Below are 15,189 nucleotides of genomic sequence, written 5' to 3'. Positions count from 1 at the left end.
CGAGAAATTTAAAGGGGAACCGACGCTGTTTATACTGGACGACTGCAGCGCTAATCGCGAGATAACAAAAAAGAGAGACATGCTATCGTACCTGGCCTTCTCCGGCCGACATGCAAATCACAGCGTCTGGGTGCTAACGCAGAAGTTCAACTCGGTGTTGAAAGACCTCAGGGAGCAGACGCGATGGGTGGCCTTATTTCACTGCAAGGATAGGGATTCGTTTGAGGAGTGTTTGAGAGAGAACGATGTGATGAGTAAATTAGAACGGGAACGGGTGAAGAAACAGCTCGCTGAAACTAAACACGCTAAGCTCGTTCTAAAGACCGACCAACCAGTAGCATATATAGTATGCTAAGCAAAGCTAAGCAAAGCTAAGCAAAGCTAAGCAAAGCTAAGCAAAGCTAAGCAAAGCTAAGCAAAGCTAAGTATATAGCTATGATATTTGAAGTATTTGTCGTGTGCAACTTAACTTTCATTTCTCTGTGTTTTGCCTGTATCGGGTATTATATAGTTAAAACTAAATCTTACTTGTTATATTATAAGATGGAGTGTGAGGAATTGCTCGAACAATTGTCACCTGCAGGCCCCACTGATGATAAGCGAGAGAAACTGGTGGCGTTGGCTGTTGGCGGCAAAGCCAAACATTACTTTGGGGACTACACCCCGGATAAAATTCACAAAATGTCAGCCGAAGAAATCGATAAGCTGTACGCTAGATACGAGTCCCGGCTCGGAGCAGAAATGACAAAGACAATAGGATCGGCTATGACCCAGATATACACCGGTATTGTATCACACTTCCTTCCCATTCCACCAGAGCGCCGACTTTACCTATGGAAGGACCTCGAGAAAGACCCTTTTATCGAACACGCCGTGAGCTCTATCAGCTGCGGGCTGTACCACAAATATGGTATGTTGTTGGCTCCAGTGACGGCGGCGATTATCACGGCAAAACATTGTCAATTTGAGAGAAAGAATAATAATAATATTATAGATGGATGCTGCACAGGAGGAGACCCCAGTGGATTCACAGGAACCAGTGACGGTGGAGACCCCAGTGGTGGTACCCCCCACACCCCCTACAGTAACCAGACAGAAGAATCCTAAGAGAGTAGCTGCCGGTAAAAAACGGTGGTGTAACCAACATAAAGTGACCAATCCAACCCGACTGTTGTTGGCTGTAGGCGTAACTGCTGCCTTGGCTATCTCGTGGTTATACACACGTGTGGGGGTATCCCCCACACCCCCTGCCGGTGAGGTAACCCCCAAGCCGCCGGCAGGCCCCACTGTTGATCCGCATATCATGTTATAATTTTAATATTTTATATCATATACATAATGTCTGAGGGGAAAACGTTCGTCAACGACGCATACCACGCCACAGTGGTCGCTAGTCTAGCCGTAGGGTACGCTCGATTGACTAAAATGGTGCTTAAACAACCAACTATCAAGCTAGATTTCAACCTGCAGGATATGGGTATGCTCATAATGAACCTTGGTATGGCGATGGCCACAAAAGACATCCTAGTAAAACAAGGAATAATACCTGATAATATAATGAAATAAATATAGGGATGGCCACGATAGCTATGATGGTCGGTGGGGCGTTAGTGAATGCCCTGGCATTTTCCGGGAGTAATTACCTCTTCTCGAAACTACGAGATGACCACGCGGCTGAAATACAGGAAGAAAGGAAGCGACACGATCTCGCTACTGAGAAATTACAAAGGGCACAGGACGAGTACGTTAAAAAACGCCTCCAGAGGATCGATTTTATTAACGAACAACTCAAGCGTGAAAACCATGCCATTAAAACATTCTACGATGTCGATGAAGCAATGAAAGAATACTATCTACTAACTGGTAAACAATTAGAACCGCTCAATGAACCCACACTCGCTCAGTACTACACACCATCCAAGGGACAAATGAATCGTGAACTGGGCTTCATAGTGTTGGGTATAGCAGCTACTGCGTTGGTTGCTAAGCAATTAAACTAAAATACCTATATAAGTAAACATGAGACCCGCTCCATACCGATGCGAATATATACTTATGGGGAAGACCGAGGCCTGTGGTAGGAAATGCAGGAATCAGGGGTTCTGTTGTTTCCATATGGGAAGTCCTAACTACACGTGTTCTGTGTGTGGTATCGGGGTTAAAGGGCACTACTGTTTATGTAAAGCTCACGGAGCGAACGTAGTCAGACATCAACTCATATACGAGAATAAAAAAGGCTACATAAAAGAACGTAGGCGACTGCTCAAGATAGCCGCTTAAGAGTTACCTCCCCTTACTGTGAACCAATTAGACATTAGTTCTCTTAGATGTAAACACCATGTCTACTACTGTGCGCGAGCTCAAGAGGGTCGCAAAGCAGAGAGGTGTGATCGGGTATTCTCGAATGCGGAAGCCAGCATTGTTGAGATTACTAGGTTTAGAAGTCCCTCCTACGGTAAAACAATTAAAAGCTCAAGCAAAACAGCTTGGGCACACGGGTTATTCAAACCTGGGGAGAGCCGGGTTAACCGCATTGTTATCACATGCCCCCGTAGCACGTCCCACTGTAAAACAACTGAAAACCGAGGCACACGATTTGGGTTTAGGCGGGTATTCCCGTATGAGAAAACCACAGCTTTTAGAATTATTACGACAGAATAGAGCTATTGACCTACAGTTCGTGCGCACTAAGCACGCCGTAGGTAACTATTTGGTAAGTTGGCGCATGGACGTTGATAGAAACATAGACATTACAGATATCAAGCCTCTGATAGCTGATAAGGTCAACCAGGAACTAAATAACCTAGGAAGTATCAAGTTTCAGATCACAGTGAAAATGTCGCTCGATAAGGAGGGCACCACAGGGGTCACTGAGTATTTTCAACCTTACTTCCGAGGCAAACAAGAGGTCGTCACACATACAGAGACCATTGACGCATCAATCGATAATAGTTTTCAGCAGATACGAGAATACCTAGAACGCTACACGCACATGGGGTCCGGGTGGGCTGTAGATAAAATCGATAACGTCTATCTAGACATAGCTAAATACGTGCCGTTCAGAGGCGGGTCATACCTAGCCTTACCCCCCTACTATAGGAACAAACATGCCATAGTAAACGTTAAGAATAGAGGAAACGATTGCCTGAGGATATCTATCAGGTCAGCCTTATTTCCAGCTGCCACTCATTCAGATAGGCTTTCTAGCTATCCCCAAGATGATGGGCTTAATTGGGATGGTATAGATGAACCCACCCCCATATCCCAGATCACTAAAGTAGAAAAACAGAATAATCTGGCTATAAATGTCTTTGGGCACGAAGGTAATACAATAATAGTACACAGGGTCAGCACGGTGAAGGATTGCCAAGTTATCAATATATTCATGATCCAGCGAGGTGACAAGTTTCACTACACATGGATAAAACATCTCAGCCGGTTGTTGCACGACCAGTCGAAACACAATGGGGAAAAACATTTTTGTGTACGATGTCTACACGGTTTCAGTCGAGCTGATTTATTAGAATCCCACCGGGATGATTGCCAAGGTGTGGGGCAGACGGCCATACGAGTCGACATGCCTAAGGAAGGTGAAAATATCCTAAAATTCAGTAACCACAAGAACCAAATGTCTGTACCTTATATTATATACGCCGACTTCGAAGCCTTAGTTGTGGGTGGGGATTCCCCCACACCCCCTAGTGGGGGTAGCTTCACCCACAAGACACAAGAGCATATAGCCTGCGGTTTTGGATACATCGTCGTCCGTTGTGACGGGGAAACGAAAGCTCCTGTAGTGTATAGGGGTCCTGACGCGGCTGAAAGGTTTCTAAAGTGCTTGCAGGAGGAAGAAAAAATTATTAGGAATACATTGTATAGAATCGCTCCCATGCGTATGACCCGAGCCGACAGGCTAGCTCACGCTAGTAGCACTAACTGTCACGTGTGTGACTCACCGCTTAACAGTGATTCGGTGAGAGATCACTGTCACATAACTGGTAAGTATAGAGGCGCCGCTCACAACGCGTGCAACCTCAAGCTTAAAATCAACCCTAAGACAATAAACATCCCCGTTGTCTTTCACAACTTGAGAGGGTACGACTCACACTTGATCATGCAGGCCATCGCGAAAATCGATGGTAATATATCGTGCATCCCCAACAACATGGAGAGATACATCTCCTTCAGCTTAAACGGACTTAGGTTCATTGACTCGTTTCAGTTCCTCCTGTCGTCACTCGACAGTCTGGTCAAGGCCAACAATACCTTCCCTATCACCGATCGATACACAGACGCCGAGACTAGACCCCTGCTTATGAGGAAGGGTGTGTACCCATATGAGTACATGGATAGTTGGGTCAAGTTCACCGAGACCAGACTACCTCCTATCGACTGCTTTTATAGCAAGCTGAATGAGGCGTCCGTCTCACGAGACGATTACTCGCACGCGATTAACGTATGGAATAAACTGGGTTGTAAGAACCTGGGCGATTATCACGACCTGTACTTGAGGACAGATGTACTGCTGTTAGCCGACGTGTTCGAGACGTTTCGGCGAACCTGTTTAAAGCAGTATAAACTCGACCCCGCATGGTATTACACCAGCCCAGGTCTGTCGTGGGACGCCTTGCTTAAAAAGACCGGAGTTAATTTAGAATTGCTCACAGATTACGACATGCACCTATTCATTGAGAAAGGCTTGCGAGGTGGGATTTCCATGGCATCCAAACGATACGCTAAAGCAAATAATCAATACGTGAAAGGTTACGATCCTAACAAACCAACCAATCACATTCTCTACCTCGACGCAAATAACCTGTACGGCTGGGCCATGAGCCAGTATCTACCTACAGGGGGATTCGAATGGGTACCCCACGTTGATGTTATGAGCATTGCACCAGATTCGAACAAAGGTTATATCCTCGAGGTTGACTTAGAGTATCCCAAGGCATTACACGCATCGCACAACAGCTATCCCCTTGCACCCGCACGTATGAGGGTTAACCCAGACTGGATGTCTGAGTACCAACATAACTTGTCAGGTGGTCGTGTGACAGACGTTGAAAAACTCGTGCCTAACTTAATGAATAAGACCAAGTACATCGTTCACTATCGCAACCTACAGCTGTACCTGTCGTTGGGTATGAGGCTGGCCAAAATACACAGGGTGCTCATGTTTGACCAGAGCCCATGGATGGAGCCCTACATCAGAATGAACACAGACCTACGAAAAAAAGCCACCAGTGATTTCGAGAAAAATCTCTACAAGCTCATGAACAACTCGGTGTTTGGTAAGACTATGGAGAACCTGAGGAAACGCGTGACCGTGAAGCTGGTTAGATCTAGTGAGGAAGACAAGCTCAGGAAATTGATAGCCAGTCCGGCATTCAACCGTAGCAAGATATTCACAGACGACCTGGCTGCCCTACACATGAAGAAAAGCCACATAAAATTCAACCGACCTGTTTACGTGGGGATGAGCATCCTCGATTTATCCAAACACTTGATGTACGACTTTTACTACAACGAGCTCAAGAAACAGTACGGCGACAGGTGCGAAGTGCTGTACACTGACACGGATTCCCTGCTGATGGAGATTCAAACCGAGGACGTGTACGAGGACATGAAAAAACACCTCGATTTATACGACACCAGCGACTACCCTAAGACCCATGCCATGCACAGTACGGTAAATAAAAAGGTCCTAGGTAAGATGAAGGACGAGTGTGCTGGCACGCCCATAGCCGAGTACATAGGTTTGAGACCTAAGATGTACTCCATACTGAAAGCCGACAATAGCGAGATCCGGAAGGCTAAGGGGGTTAAGAAGTATGTGGTGAAACAACACATCAAACACGCCAGATTCAAGGAAGCCCTGTTCAAGACCCGTACCTTTAGACATAAAATGAACACACTTAGAAGTGATGGACATAAGATATACGGACTGACTATAAACAAGACGTCCCTATCGCCTATGGACACGAAACGTTGGATAGCTATTGATGGTATAAACACATACGCGTATGGACATGAAAAAATTTGAGGCTATTTACTACAGCCCGCGTGGGTACTGGAAAGGAGCTAGCGCAGTAGATAAGCTAGCTAAACTAGCGCGAGTACCCCCGGAGGAAGCCAAAGCGTGGCTTGAAAAACAAGCCCTGTGGCAGATCTATTTGCCGGCACCACGCTACGTGCCTAGAAGGAGGTTCGGTATTAACATACCTAATAGCGTTCACCAGGCAGACCTACTGTTCCTACCCCACGACAAGAGGTACAAGTATGCCTTAACCGTAGTTGATATAGCCAGTCGTTACAAGGAAGCCGAACCCTTGACCACGAAAGATTCGGCCCAGGTAGCCAGAGGATTCGAACGCATATACAAACGCAGCCCGCTGACGTGGCCAACAGAGCTGCAAGTTGACCCCGGACGGGAGTTCATGGGTGCCGTGTCACAACTGCTAGCCAAACACGATACAAAGGTCAGGCGTGGCACGGCTGGAGCCCATCGCAGCCAAGCTATAGTTGAGAGATTTAATAGGACTTTGTCTGAGCGCTTGTTCGGCCATCAGTATGCTAGGGAGATGACCACCCCTGGAAAACGATCAACCGAATGGGTCACGAGGTTACCCGAGGTGGTGTCGGCAATCAACCATGAAGTCACACGTCTCACCGGTAAGAAACCGGCAGACGCTATCAAACTAAAATCAATAGTTGCAGAGTCGGCCGCTCCATTGCGTGGGAAGGAGAAACAGATACCGGATAGGGCCCTAGTGAGGTATCTGTACCAGCCTGGGGAACACGAGGGTGATAGCCGTAAGCGAGCCACCGATCCTATATGGTCGGTCAAAACTTACAACATAGATAAAGTGGATATGAAAGCCGACGAACCTAACTTGTACTACTTGAGGGGTGGGCCGGGTAGGGGGTTTGTAAGAGAAGAATTATTGATCGTACCGTACGGCACAGTGTTACCGCCTGCCAAGTCACGGTAAACGTGATGGCGTAGCTTTGTAGTAGGGGCAATAGTATCAAGAGCTAAGGGTCCCACCAAAGCCTCATTTACTAAATGAGGCTTTTTAGAGGGGGTTTTTGAAAAGTGGTCCAGAACTCTCATTACCTATACTACTCAGAACCTGGTTAGTCTGGAATGTCAAACTCTGTAATCAGAACCTGGTTAGTCTGGAATGTCAAACTCTTTAATCAGAACCTGGTTAGTCTGGAATGCCTCAGTGAGTGTATTTCTACACCATACTCAGTAATATTCCAGCTATGCTGCGGCATTCAGAAAATCATGTCTGGATATGTCTGTATAAGCATCGATCAACACAACTGGGATACAATGACATGTCCACAAGGACAGCAAGCCTGACCACCTGATCTCATTACTTGATGTAATGACCCAGATTTTCATGGGTGATTAGTCTGAAACCAACCTGACAGGTGATAACTGTTTGAACAGTTCCAAAGCACCACAGGGGGTGGTGGGGGAGTTTAAGGGATAAAGCATTTGCTCATCACGCCAAAGACCCAGGTTTGATTACAGGCGCTCGTGACATTGCCAGGATTAAAGATTTTTTTGTTAACATGGAAATTTTTATATGACCCCGACATGAAACGCTTCACAGTACAATATATCTAGTGTTTCCCACCCACCTGCTTTGCCAACTGCTACGCTACCATCGCATGCAATCGATAAAAACTTCATCTGAACATAATCATCATGAATTGGCCTATCGATCACCACCCATGACACCTACCAGTTCTTTATTGTTATTTCTACAAGTCAACTGAAAGCCTATTTTGACCCTCAACCTAAACAATCTTGACACAAATTCAATAGCAAGCGTCGACCAATGAGAGGGCTTGCTTTGACCACACCCCATTTTATGCAGCCTTACGTCCTTGCTATCATATGCCATTTGTGCCAAGATCATTAAGTTGAGGGTCAAAATCTTCAACCCTCACAATGACATGAGCGCCTGTGGGTGTGATACCCTACATGGGTACATACACCATTTCTCGTGTCCCTTGCCATGACAAGGCTAAAAGCAGAGTCACAAAATCACCTTCACGCACTAAGAGTATCCTAGACGAACAAGTGCTTTGTGTTCGGTTGCTGTGCGCATCCTGAACAGTGAGTGAGTGAGTTTAGTTTTACGCGCTTATAGCAATATTCTCAGAATTTTCTGATGGGGGTTACACGTTGTGCCCATGTGGGAAATCCAGCCATTACCAACTGCCCCTGTCCTGAATATATCACCCCTGAGATAACTCACTTGGCCTTGTTTCCACCTCTGCAGCAGAAACATCTGATACAGCAACATGTGATGGTAAGGATGATGATAAATCCGATGACAGACATCGTAATGATCAGTGCCTCAAAGTTCACTGGAAAAGAAAAGAAAACATAGATATGGATATTACCAAAAAAAGTAAAAGCTGCCCACAGGAGTATTTCTCTCCGTACCCTCTCACACCAGACACCACAATTACTACTGATGTCTACCGAGCCTATTGACCTGGTGGTATGACATGTTCCTCCCCAGTCACCCAGGACTACTCACCCCAGCACACTCCCCATCTTGCCTTGGCCAGGTCACAGTTCCGGGGGACAATATCACCCACGGGATACAGCTGACAACTGTGGTCAGTATAGCAGTAGAAACACTGGAAGTAATAGAAAGTGAAAAGTAATGAAAGTGAAGGTTGTAGCTTAAGATGAAGTTAAATGTCAACAAAACATTACCAGTCAACCTCTCTTGATATTTTGCCTTTTTTTTCAAGATAAGTCTCTGAAGAAAATACAGTGAACTGCCTTTGAGATATCTGGCTGACAATCTTAATATGCTAAAATCTTTGTGTTGCCATGAGCTTGAAAATCATGTGGAGGCCACCAAAAATGACTGAGTACTGCACCTTGACCAGATAAAGCTTGGTGTCAAATATAACGAAAACACAAGAAGTATTTTGATGTCAAGCTTAACATGCAGGTTAACATGCTGAAATCTTAAAAGTGTTGCCATGACAAGGGTAAAATGTTAATGCTCTCTTGTGAACACGAAATGAAGGTCATCAAACCTATCTAGGACCTTCCTCATACTGTGATGAACCTAGGTACCAATTATGAACAGAACCTAGTCAACATTTTTTAAGACATTCCAATTCCTACAGATGTACAGATGGAACCTGATACTATATCCCTCGCTTAAAGCTAAACAAGGAGCTGGGGAAAATAAAACCTTTTTGTCAGAGATTCAATAGGGTTAACAAGATCACAGCACTCATAAAGGAACTTTGGTGTTAGACTGTTGGCACTCTTCCAGACAATACTGGTCTTATCATGCTAACCAATTGTGATGCACTTTGGCATGAAGCACCCACTGCAACACAGCATACAGAGTCTTAGCAAACTGGTCCTTGTTTGGTCCTGTTAAAGCATAATGCTGGGAAGGATAGAAGTACTGTCTCTTAATGGCTTTTTACATGATACAGGAGGGAACTGAACCTTTCTCTTTTCAGTCAAACACACTATCCACAAGACCAACCAGGCAGACAGGAGCATAGTTATATAAAACCAGGATATTGACAAATTTTCCTTCAACCATTTCTTCCCTGTAGTGCACTATCTGAACGACAGGTCATGAGAGGAAAGAAAATCATTGATAAGCAATGAGAACTAAATTGACAATGTTAGAATTCAAAACACCAGCAGATTGGTAACCACAGTGGTAAATACAGATTATAGTAATACACTAAAACATCACATATATAGCTACAAAGAAGTTTTCCATTGAACTATCTCCCATTATCATGCCACATTCTAACGCCAGCCAAAGAAAGTATGGATGTTTTCAAATCTGTGGTCTTTCTGTACACTTCAGTATAATTAAATACAGAACTACTCATATAACACATGTATGTTATATTTGAGATTACACTTTCTTAGTGAAGTATAGATTCTAGTATTTTTTTTTTAGTCCCATCTGGGATTCGAACCCAGACCCTCAGTCATATTCTTTGCCAGGACACAAAGTCAGCCACCAAACTTGCTCAGCCAAAGCAACTTTCACCTAAAATCAGTACTTTACTAAGAAAGTGTCATCCCAAATAAAGTATAAGTTACACTGGGGCTGTGCAATCAGAACAAGTCATAACAACAAGCCTGTGTACACACAGTGTCACATATTCCAGTAATAATTAGTACTGTCAAAATTCGGAAAACAGTATTTTATACAATATTGGACAAAACATAACTGGAGTAACTGTATCTTCAGAAAGCAGGAAACAAAATTTATATCGATTGAACTGACTGAATAAGATACAAATTGATTCCTCTTTTGGAACAAACCAGATAAAAGGGAGGTAATCCAGGTTAGAGGGCGCTGTCAGATATGCCTATGAATGTGATGTCATAGTACTGAAAGTTCATTATTGGCTGCGATGACCAGTACTTATCATATGGGTTTGTTACATTTTAAAACAAAGGTACTGTTGTTTGTTTATCAAGGATTACAAAAAAAAACAGTTTGGAAATGAAATCAAACTGAGATGTTAAACACTGCTGCAGTGTTGTCATACCTACCTTGTAGGTGGAAAAGATGCTACAGAAGCATCTGACATTTTTGCACTGATAATATGCTTTATTTTTTTTTTCGTCTTGTGCAACCTGTTTTCATCTTAGGTTGCACCTGATGCAAGTAGGTTAACATCTCTTAAATGAAGCCCTGATGACTGATGCTATAATATATTATTAGTCAAAGAAGACTTCATTCTAATGTGTGGCCCTAGGTGAACCGTGAGCAAAATATATAATGGGTTTAAATACATACCCTACTCTTGGCAGCATTAATACAAGAGTCACAGGAGCCATTGCTGGCATGGCACTCTGAAATAAAGTAGATGAGCATTGAAATTAATTAAATAGTGTAAGTTAACGGTAATACAGTACTGCATCGCTAACGGAACAATGCTATATCGCAATACACTCCCTTTTTCCACACCCTCATCTTATGTTTGAAAACTGAGTCATACATGCAGCAATTTTCAATATTCACTGGCCGTCTACAAAGAGCAAAATCTTCATATTGCTCCTAACTCAATATGTTTCTCTGCTATCTGAAATTAAGAAGTGATTCAGGGTTGTGATTTGTTTGCAGAAAGGGACAAAATATGCACTTCTGAAAGATAAGCACTGTATCAGGATACAAATCTCATATTATCAGGATTATCAGGATACATATCATATTGTGGGCACATAGTGTTGTTACAAATCTATTCACTGACATTATTGTTTAAATAAAAGAGGATCCTGAGACATGGTCTGTTGCTGTAGCCTATGAAATTTGGGATCCCTGACGACTCCAGTTTCAAACTGGTCCCCAGCAGCCAGTGTTTGCAGTAAAAGGTTCTAGATCAGGTCGTCCAACATAAGGCAAATATACCAACTTAACTAGCAGTTGTTATGATCTTGTAGGCAGCATCTGCTTTTGATATACATTAAGTTTAGTTAGTTTGGCTGTTGTTTACTGCCATATCCCATCGTAAGATCTTAGAGGAAAGGTGAGACTTGAAATTCTCAACTTCAAACAGTCAGTACAGACACAGGCAAACTGAAGTGCAAATGTGATTGCATAAATAATATGACAAGTCTTCTAATATGCAAGCGAAGCTGGCAAAGGTTGGCAACGTACTTTCCTTGCTTTGGTTCGAAAACTATTTTTCATGTCAAAATAAAATATCGCCACCATCAAAGGTTCACTCCCATTTCCTCACTTGGCTATGCTCTCACATTTCTTACCCCATGCTTAATAATTAATCATATGAAATACGTTTTATTCAACATTTTAAGTGCCACTTGTAGCATTCAGATTGTTCTACCCTCCATTACCTGTGCCAGCTTCCAGCTGAACGGAGTGACAGAACAAGAATAAGCCCAAATTAAAGAGAGATTCCATATTGCCTTGAAATTGAAAATTTCGGCAAGAACATTTGCCTGAACACGGCCATTCTGGTAGAAAACGTTCCCAGAAGATCTGTGCCATTTCACCCAAACACATCTGGGTATAAGGCTCCCCGAGTCCCATGGGTAAATCTTGTGAATCTCGTGCAGTTCAAGAATTTCAATTGTCACCCGTACTTAAGCCCTGACGATTAAGATACTTGTCAGTAGGAGGAGAAACATCATTTGGCGCACGCAGCTCCAGGTAAAAATACTTTTTTTGGTCAGTCACTGCATTATATTTTGATTAGGATGTTTTATGAATATGTGAAATAGATAGGTTTTCGTTATGTACAGGTTTCTTGTTAATTAGTGCGTTTTCGCACACTGGTGTAACAGCTGGCTTATTGCAACATATGTCATATTTGGGATTTCACTTTCTTAGTAAAGTACAAATTCTAGTATTTGTTTGGTTGAGTCCCATCTGGGATTCGAACCTGCACCCTCAGAGTCAGGCACCTAATCGCCAGCACACAAAGTCAGCTGCCTAGCCTGTTCAGCCACTGCGACTTCCACAAAAATGAAAGTCGGACAACTGGTAGTCCAGACTCTGTAATCAGAGCTCAACCAAACAAGTACTAGAATTTGTACTTTACTGAGAAAGTGAAATCCCAAATATGACAAATGTTGCATCTGACCACTTTCTAAATGGCATCGTGTAATCATAGCTGGCTCATTGTGAACACGAGCAGAGTATTTTCTCATAGACTTGAATAAGACCGTGTCTAACGTGACAGAAGTTTGTGTACATGGGACAGTTCTCACTAAGCATAAGCGTAATTGACTTGTAATGGTTTGTTTGTTAAACCAGTTTACTATGTACTAACTTGTGGGGACCGCTTTGGTCATCTGTTGGACACGTGGTGCGAGTCAGTACCTGAGATGTGTCACTGTTTTCCGCTTGTTTGAGAAATGTTTTGCTAGCGAGGGCCGTTGTAGCTGTGTACCCATCATCATGTGACGTGCTTGTTGGAGCTACTTCCTGTATATAAACTTTGCAGGGAAGTTTTGTATTGTTGAACGCCATGTCATAAGCCTGTAACCTTTAACAACTACATATGTTGTCACCTGAAATTGTGTGCCTTACCTGATGCAAATATAATAAACATGTATTGACAGAATCTCTGTGTCATTTATTTGATTTGGACTTGTGTATGAGATTTGTTTTTATTGTGTTATATTGCCGTGAGCCAATCTATCCAATCCATATCTATCAGAAAATAGTCGGAAAATGTGCGTACGGTAAAGTGCATTACTTCAAAGGTCAAAAACTTATGTCAAACAATCGAACAATGACTGAGCGGATAATGAATAGTCACATACGAAGATCGGTAATCTGCAGATGACAGTATATTATTAGTAACTGCATGAACTGTCGACTGTCATGACTAATATACAGTGCTCCTATTACCTTACTGATAACGATATATAAAGATGGCTGTCTCATTTTGACACATTTGAAGCAGTGTAAAGTTGTTATTAAAGTAAGTTTAACATGTAACATGTAACAGTCAACATGCCACTAAGGACAATACCTTGCTCGGGAGTCAGAGTAGTTGTATGTTGTGTTGGGCCTGTGGTGACTCCACCAGTTGTCGGAACTCTGGCGGTTGATTCAGAAGTTGTTTTCGCAGTTGATGTCGTTACAGCGCTGGTTGGCGGAGTGGTGGCCGACAATACAACACCAAACAAAGCAACAATGACAGCGAGTGTCTTCAAATAAGATATGTTTGTCACCATTTTCACTGGAAATTTCTTCCTAGTTTTGTTTTGCTACGCCTCCGAAGAATATCCCTGTGAAGTACGTCACTTCCGGTTGCTAACAACGTCATGGATGTAAGCTGTCGCGTGATTGATGGTCAATATTAATCGTATTCATAACGGAGTAGATATAAACGTGAATATAGGTGAAGTTGCCCTAGATGCTTATAAGTCAGATATTCCTATCAAGTGATAATATGTCAATGGTTAGCTTTTGTTCTAATTTAATTTTTAAAAATTGAAAAGTAAATAGATCTAACCAGTTTTCTAAAATAAACAATAAAGTATTTTCAATTGAACATTTTATATACTATTATGTTGACTATGACAAAGTACCACTAAACGTCACTCCAGATCACCTATCTTTGAACGAAATCGGAGATTCTCTCTGGTCTGTATCACACTGGTGAGTGAGTGAGTATGGTTGTTTTAGCATTCGAGTAATTTCACAGCAGGGGACATCGAAAATGGATTTCAAGCATTGTTGCCATGTGGGAATCGAATCCTGGTCTTCGGTGTGGTTCTTTTAAAGCACTTTGATAACTCACTACCCCCATCATATGTGTTACAAGGCTATATAGCATACAGGGACATTGTGAAACGGGACAAACATATAACATAAAATTCCTGTCACGTTTATGGTAAGTTAAATGAACACGAGTAGACACACACGGTCAACTAATATTTATTACCTTTGTGCTGATTAATAGCTCATTTACATGGAACAAAGCTTTTTCTCAGCGTCTGCAGGAGGTTAATGGTTTTATGGATAGTCATTTAAGACACGTGTGTCTTTTTTCAAATGTTTATATTATCCTGACCTTTTGGGCTTCGTATATACAGCGGAATTCCGTTTTTCCGGAAGGTACACTTCCAAGTGAAATTGTCCGGACATAAGTAAAAGAGTGAGTTTGGTTTTACACCGCTTTTAGCAATATTCCAGCAATATCACGTCGCTGCACACCAAAATGGACTTCACACATTGTACCCGTATGAGAATTCGAACCCAGGTGTTTGGCATAAGGAGCGAACGCTTTAACCACTGGGCTAGCCCACCATCCCGCACAGAAATGCCTGGGCTAACGAAAGTTACACCCTTTGCAGGAGTACCATATGCACGGCCATCAGGTACCTCTGGGTAGTCGGTTTATAAACGACCTGTGTCCAACGGAGACACTGTATAGTTATTATTGGGGTAATCGTCAACCGATATTTTGATTTTTACAACTTGAAAGACAATAAAGAATTTTATGCAGATAGAGTTAATCAGTCACATGAGAAAAGCGGATAAAATGTAAGTTCTCCTTGGAAGCAAACTATACAGTTACTTTCTATAGTCTCCCTTTACCCGTATACAAACGTTCCCGGCCTTTACCCACGTGGATTCCAGGTTAACCATCAAAGCAATAGCTGTTGATCCCCGGCCTTTA

At 42.8% G+C, this 15,189-nt stretch overlaps 1 protein-coding gene across 1 annotated transcript in view; it reads right to left on the bottom strand.

Moving 5' to 3' along the window:
- LOC137256026 (pituitary tumor-transforming gene 1 protein-interacting protein-like) overlaps positions 1–13,786 on the bottom strand; it is a 31,709-nt gene extending 17,923 nt beyond the window's left edge. The window contains exons 1-4 of the mRNA XM_067793683.1: positions 13,534–13,786; positions 10,830–10,885; positions 8,565–8,667; positions 8,277–8,388 (exon numbers count right to left, since the gene is read on the bottom strand). Coding sequence (XP_067649784.1) covers positions 8,277–8,388; positions 8,565–8,667; positions 10,830–10,885; positions 13,534–13,738 — 476 coding nt within the window. The 5' untranslated portion in view covers positions 13,739–13,786. The remainder of the gene's footprint in view (positions 1–8,276; positions 8,389–8,564; positions 8,668–10,829; positions 10,886–13,533) is intronic.
- Between the last annotated feature and the right edge of the window lie 1,403 nt (positions 13,787–15,189).

This window comes from Haliotis asinina, chromosome 11 (assembly GCF_037392515.1).
Source record: "Haliotis asinina isolate JCU_RB_2024 chromosome 11, JCU_Hal_asi_v2, whole genome shotgun sequence".
NCBI lineage: Eukaryota > Metazoa > Mollusca > Gastropoda > Lepetellida > Haliotidae > Haliotis > Haliotis asinina.
Note: the sequence above shows the minus strand (reverse complement) of the source record. Positions and strands in the feature narration are given on the sequence as shown.